Source organism: Penaeus monodon, chromosome 28 (assembly GCF_015228065.2).
Source record: "Penaeus monodon isolate SGIC_2016 chromosome 28, NSTDA_Pmon_1, whole genome shotgun sequence".
NCBI classification, from domain to species: domain Eukaryota; kingdom Metazoa; phylum Arthropoda; class Malacostraca; order Decapoda; family Penaeidae; genus Penaeus; species Penaeus monodon.
In genome coordinates this window covers 33497615-33504669 of record NC_051413.1, presented here as the reverse complement: position 1 = coordinate 33504669, position 7055 = coordinate 33497615, and the positions used below count along the sequence as shown (strand labels likewise).

General features: G+C 44.0%; 2 protein-coding genes across 2 annotated transcripts in view; both read left to right on the top strand.

The window, feature by feature from the left end:
• The window catches only part of LOC119591519 (sodium channel protein para-like), a gene marked incomplete in the record, with an annotated part of 263120 nt that overhangs the window by 234573 nt on the left and 21492 nt on the right, over positions 1-7055 (top strand).
• On the top strand, positions 532-7049 carry LOC119591523 (sodium channel protein para-like). Its single transcript, XM_037940272.1, has one exon. The coding sequence runs from the start codon at positions 691-693 to the stop codon at positions 1636-1638; it is 948 nt and encodes a 315-aa protein (XP_037796200.1). The 5' UTR covers positions 532-690; the 3' UTR covers positions 1639-7049.

Sequence of the window (7055 nt, the reverse complement as noted above, 5' to 3'; positions counted from 1 at the left end):
CACACACACACGACACCCTTGAATCAGAGCCCAAGCAACCAGCACTAAAATGCGCGCACTACACCTCCCTCAAAGCAGGCAGATTTCGCAGCGATTGGTTAAAGGAAAGTCTCAGCTGTCGTCGCATTCTTGCCAATCGTCTTGGATTCACTCGCAACGCTTCTGTGGTATATGCTGCATAACTGCATCGTCGGCTAAATTAAATGTTCGAGCATTGCCAACTCTCTGCGCAGGATTTGATAAACTCGATTTTGATCTTACGCGAAATCGAAGATTCAACGTCTTCATTGCAATATTTGCTTCTTTTTTTCATAACAGCAACAACCGAATAGTTTCGGCAACACTTAACATCAAACTGTACATTTGTGACATGTAGTGCGACATGGTGAGTCTGAGTGAATGGCTGGCTAGAGATGGTGCTGTTTGAGCACCATCTTTTTCTACTAACCCTTTCTCTCTCTTTTAAGTAGGGGTCTTTTCACTTCGCCGCAGAGTTGTGATGCAGCAGCTTTCATCTCTAAACAGAAGCTTGATGTGCATCTTTCCACAGGCCTGGTGCTAAAGGACATTATCGAGAAGTACTTCGTTTCCCCGACGTTGCTTCGAGTGGTTCGCGTGGCGAAGGTGGGGCGAGTCCTGCGTCTGGTAAAGGGAGCCAAGGGTATCAGGACGCTCCTCTTCGCCTTAGCCATGTCCTTGCCCGCGCTCTTCAACATCTGTCTGCTGCTTTTCCTCGTTATGTTCATCTTCGCAATCTTCGGCATGTCATTCTTCATGAACGTCAAACACACTGGGGCCTTGGACTCTGTTTACAACTTCGAGACGTTCTTCCAGTCTTTCATTTTGCTGTTCCAAATGATGACGTCAGCTGGGTGGGATGGTGTACTTTCTGGCATTATCAATGAGAGGGACTGCCGGGTGCCTGATCCGGAGACCGGCGATCCTGGTAACTGTGGTAGTCAACCCATTGGTATCGCTTACCTAATGGCCTACCTGGTAATGACCTTCCTCATCATTATCAACATGTACATCGCTGTCATCCTCGAAAATTACTCCCAAGCAACAGAAGACGTGGAAGAAGGTCTCACAGAGGATGATTACGACATGTACTACGAGATCTGGCAAGAGTTCGATCCCAAAGGCACACAGTTTATAGAATTTGGCACTCTCTCTGACTTCATGGATGTACTGGAAGCTCCCCTCCAGATTCACAAGCCAAATAAGTACAAAATTGTGTCGATGGACATCCCTATTTGCAAAGGAGACCTCGTTTTTTGTGTGGACGTCCTCGATGCACTAACCAAGGACTTCTTTGCTCGCAAAGGAAATCCAATAGAGGACTCTGGCGATATGGGTGAAGTAGGACCTCCTGCTGAGAGACCTGGTTATGAACCAGTGTCCTCAACGCTATGGCGTCAACGCGAAGAATATTGCGCTCGACTAATACAACAAGCGTGGCGCAAACACCGACAGCTCAAAGACCAGTCGTCGCTTTCAGGAACTGGTTCACAAGAAGACTTCAAGCAAGCAGATACCGCCGTCCTGGTGGAAAGTGATGGATATATAACAAAAAACGGCCATAAGGTGGTGATTCACTCGCGATCACCATCGTTGACGTCACGGTCCACAGATGTGTGACTGAAAAAAGGCGAGTAGATAAAGTTGCTTGTTGACTGTTACACGGGACAGTTGTAAACCTTTATTTCAAGGTTGTTGACTACTACACGGGTTGTCTGTTAAGTGAAAAAGGTTTTACTTCGTCCCATAAGGCTTTGATATCAGCGGCGTATGAACCCGCCACTAACAAACAATTTAACTTGTTGGTGTTGGCGGTTGGACCACTCTTGCTCGGGAACACTTCACTCCTAATGCCTTGTTGTTTAAGTTTACAGTCCAACTGTCCTCATCAGCTTCCCGATCTTCGAGTGCCACGCCCTCTGTGCAGATATTACTGGCCTAAGTGATTCACTATATGTTTATTTTTGTATTTAATATTCTGAATGATTATTGGGCCCTTTGTTACCTGTCTTGGTACTGCTGCTGGGTTCAAGCGAGGTTGGGTGTGCCTGCTCTTCACGATTGTCATTCTTAGCTGGTATGGAGGTGACATGAAGCCTGATGACACTGCCACCCATGGCCGCCCACTCACGCCCACGCTCACAGTATTGTTGACTCCCGGTGTATGAAGCACCGACAACACCACATCCCATCCCCGAGGACGGCCAGGGGGCACATCAGACCGAGCCAGCAAGCAAGTGGGAGAGACTGCGTAGCGCCATGAGGGGTTGTGTCACAGAGGTTCCTATGCAGGCGGGCGGAGTGGTGCTCAGTGATTCAACATGAAAAGGACTCGTAACATGCGCATAATCCACCAGCAACACAGAGTTCTCGATGAATGTCCAAGGGAATATCAAAAGCATAATCATAACTGTGTAATAGACAGATGCCTTTATTTGAGTGCAGAAGATAACTAGCAATTGCACAGCCTGGTAGAACTTGTATTGTTAGACATCTTCAATGGACACTGCGCTATCCACCACCTCCTTTCCTACACTTGGCTTTCACCCAGCTCCTTCCCTCATCCTCTACCCCAAGACTTTTTCTGGCTCCTTTGAAAATTTCTGTTTATCAAACTTTTTGGCTGATGATATCACACCTGCTTTTAGCACTTTAAGGACCAACCATTCCTTCAGTTTTCAAAAAAGTAAATGAGTGCTAATACTAACAGTGGCTCTCTCTCTCTCTGCAATTCCTTTTCTCCTTTTTTTTCAAATTCCTGTCTAAAGAGTTTTATGTCCTTGTGATAACTTCCCCATCACTGGGATATGAACTGCCATCTTCTATGTCCACACTGTTTGTTTGAATAGTGATTTATATTCCCAAGAGTCACAATGGACCTTCGTCGTTCTTCCCCAGATATCAGGAGCCATTGATGACTTTATCAAAATAGAAGATAGATTAATAAGAATAGTTTGATATTGCAATCCTACCAGTCAAATCATTCCTCTATATTTTCTTTTTCATTGTATAGATTCATTAAGCTCTCTAAGCAGAAAAGAATGCGGCATCAGAAATCCATTGGCCATTATTAATAGGCCATTCGAGGAGGGAGTTGCATTGGTGATGTTGATGCTTACTGTCTCCCTCTTCCCCAAGTGGAGGCGTCGGCGAAAAGCTTCACTCAATGCACTATCTTCACCCATTCGCTCTTTTGTACTTTGATGCCATCCTTTTCCTCCTCTTTCATCATTATTCAACTAGCTCCCTCCCGATGGTTTATATGATATAAACCATTGGTTTCTATCATATACATATTTAACAATTCTACAAACAGATGAAGGACTGGTATTTGCAAGTTTCAGTATTAATTAAAATCCCTTAGTTTCTGTTTTCCTCTCCTTTCTAACCACCCTCTCGTCTTCACCATATGATTTTTTCCTCCCCGCTGATTTCAAGAAACGTTATTCAGCTCATATCTTTGTCCTTGAAGGAGCCACGCCCTGTTCTTGCGTCTTTGCTATTCTTGTTACCACGTTGTTTACCATTTGAGACTGGGTTGTCTGATTCTCGATTGCCTTAATATGTAGTATGATTGGCATGGATCGTTTATTGTGCAATTTTTTGTAGATATGCTGCTATCTGCAAGATAATTGTATTTAAACCTACGAAAATGTTAGTGTAAGGTTATGCCGTGCATAATTACCCAGAGACAATTATAATTACATAAAGTGTCCATCAGCCTGAAACTGAATTAACAGAAAAGCTATTTGCATAAGTAACTATATGAAAACCCAAGGATGAAATGGACAATGCGGTGCCGTTTCTGCGGTGGGGTAGTTGCACCCAAGAGTGCCAAAGGTCCGGGTCTGGCGCGTCCTCTTCCCCCCTGGTGACGCCCTGTGGCCCCGCCTACCCCCGCCCGCCGTGCCCGCTCACCGCTGCTACCAACCGCTACCTGTCTCCCTTACAGGACGCAATACTAAAGCTCTGCAACAGTGGCTGTCGATTCTGTGTCGGGTGTCAGGCATCCTGCCACCAAAAGCCTCCTCCTTATGTTATAATTGTTTCAAATGTTTCATTTTTGATCCCAATTCTGTTCCACTTCCTAATGATGTAAGAATAATGGCTGAATTCCGGCGAAAATCTTTTTTTCTGTGAACAATTGGAAAATAAGATAGAATTTTCTCTCGTAATACTACTCCAGGCTTGACTGTGCTGGCACGAGTGGGCATGGTGCCACTATGGCAGCCAATCAACGAGCGACTCTGTTTCCCTCCAGGGCGGCACGCCGCCCCTTGTTTGTAGCTGGTGATGGTAGGTCAGTGCAGACCCCTGAGGGCCTCGCTCTCAGTGTATTGTCCACCGCTACACCGCTCGGCCATCACACGGCACTCTGCCCTCTCGACCATACAACAACGGCTTGTAACTGCAGACACTAACTTTTAAGAGACAGTGCTGTGAAACTCCTTCAGATTTGTACATCTCTTTGTTTGCAACATGGAGTGCCCCACCGGAGCTCACGGCTCTCCACACCTCATCCATATTCTACACTAAATTATTCTGCCGTTGTCGATGGGGCACTTGCAGGCATTTAGTTATTATTGCTTTTCTTTGTTTAATTTTCATTATTCTGATGTGATATGAATTATGTAATATTCAAACTGTTATATTTTTGATAAACAGATTTGTTTTTCTATTCTCAGTGAGATGTAATAGTTTAAAAGCCCTTTTGTATGTTAAATCAACAAAGAGCAAGAGAGACTTGCAGGAGACGGTGATACCTGCTACACCTCTTCCCCATGTGTAGCAGGTCTGCTACCTTAAAATTCCTGGTCAAGTATGTTAAAGAGGACATACACTTCTCACAGTCATGATCAAGCCCGGTTCTTTTGTTTTCTGTATCCTTTATGTGACAACGACAAGGCGATGTATTGCAGCTTGCCTCAAATTATGTGGTTTGCGGAGATTGATCGGGCCCTCCCATCCTTCCTCCGTGCTGGCCACCCGAACTCGGCATCCTCAGGGCGTCACAAGGGCTGTGGATCCCGCGGCGACGGACGTCTGCGCTGGCGCCGTAACGCTGTCTCACAGCCTTGGATCTGCCCTGGTGTGGTTCCCTGCGTTCCTCGGACGGACGGAGGATGGGGCCCGAATCACGAACAGAGTACATTTAGCCAGAAGGTAGAACAAGTTTCTCAAGTGACGGTCATGGACGATGGTGTTAGTCACGAAGTTAGGACGAGGAAACGGAGGAAGAGCAAAAGTTGCAGCACATTGCAGAAGCTCAAATGAAATACTCCAATGAAATAGCGACTATAAACCCTTAAGATATTGAGTATAAATGATAAAATTGTCAAATTAAGGTCATTTGAATTTTTAAAAAAAGGTTAAAGTGTGACTGCCTCAACAGAATCCAACTATGTGAAGCCATGCAAGGATGCACAAAACATTAGATCGAATAGTTGCAAAAAAGGGTAGAAAGAAGTGTACACTATAGCTCATTAGACTCAGATGTCCAGTAATGTTGAAAAAAATCGAGATACAAATGCAAAACAAAGGCTTCAAGACGAAAACAAGAATACCTTACCAGAAGACCGTGAGAAAATGTTCCATCCAACAGCAAGACGCAAAGAGGAACTGCAAACCACCCTGACAGTGAACTTTCTCTCCCTCTCACCCCTTGGAGCCCAGACTTCTGTCGAAATCTAAGGTGTGAGAGGTCGGCACATTGGAACTCCCAGGGAGTTTACATCATGGATCCTTGTTCATGTTGGCCATAAGGTCGTGCTGGTCATCATTGTCAGTGTCAGCTGGACTGTTGTCGCTGTGTTACGCATTGCCAATCACTAGTCGATTGTATGCTTCGTGAATGCTAGTTTAAGTCGTGGTTGAGCGAGGGAAATTCAAATCCACAAGAGGACATTAAAATTAGTCTACAAGACACCACGCCAAGGACGCTTTGGTAGTGGGAGGCACCGACTCGTGGAGCGGAGATTGCTAGATGCTTGTACTAGTACCCTGCACAACACTCACTCAGCGCGTTATTATGAAAATTTAAGCTCTGAAGGTTTTCCTCACCCAAAGACTTTTAAAAAGTTCTCGTAGTTTGCTTAGAAAGAATGCAAAAATATATCATGATGTTCTTCACATACTCTCAACAATGTACCAACGATCATCCTGTGTGAGAACTTGGTGTTGTAGCCCGGTGGCTGGCACGTCGAGTATGCTGACATGAAATGCAACATGTCATGCATACTGACGTGCACCTTCTGACATACCAGACACACTGTTGTGTAGATACTGACATACCAGCAACACTAGTTATTCCAAAGACGATAATATTGATTAACTATAAACAAAAGCTTATCACTGTCATGTAGGCAGCAGCAAATCAGCTACACCTTGTGAAGTAATTAACATACCAGTTACTCTGGAGTTACAGCTCGCATATCAATACACAAGTCACTGTTGTACTTACACACCCCAAGCTAAAATGTACGTTACACTGTTTTAACCACATGTTCTTTTCACGTAGTTATGTCATATTCACCTACATTCCTACATTAAGTTACAAGTTACACAGGTATAAATGTATAGTTCCACTGATGTGCATTTGTGGCGTAACAGTCACACTGTTGGGTTACTATTTGGTTTGATTATTACTGCATCATTACAGAAATATTACGTGTTTTTGTGTGGCCTAAAATACGTTTTATATATTGTTATTGCATTATCGGTATACTGTTGTGTCGTTATCAGAATTCCAGGTCATTCAACTTGCAAACTCGTTGAATACACTAAATATGCTTTCTTGTTCTTCATAATTTAGACATGTGTTATATAATCATACTGTCGCGTATATGGAACACGTTGGTTAAATCTCTTATGTATTCAGCTAGTAACAGTGCATATTACGTAATCTCAGCAGAATGGACAGTCACGTATTACACTGGAAACATAAATAATTCTCTTTGCTTTGAGCGCGTTACGAAGTTAGGTCATATATATTAGGGTAAAAAAAATATTAATGTGATACTATAACACCAAACTTTTGT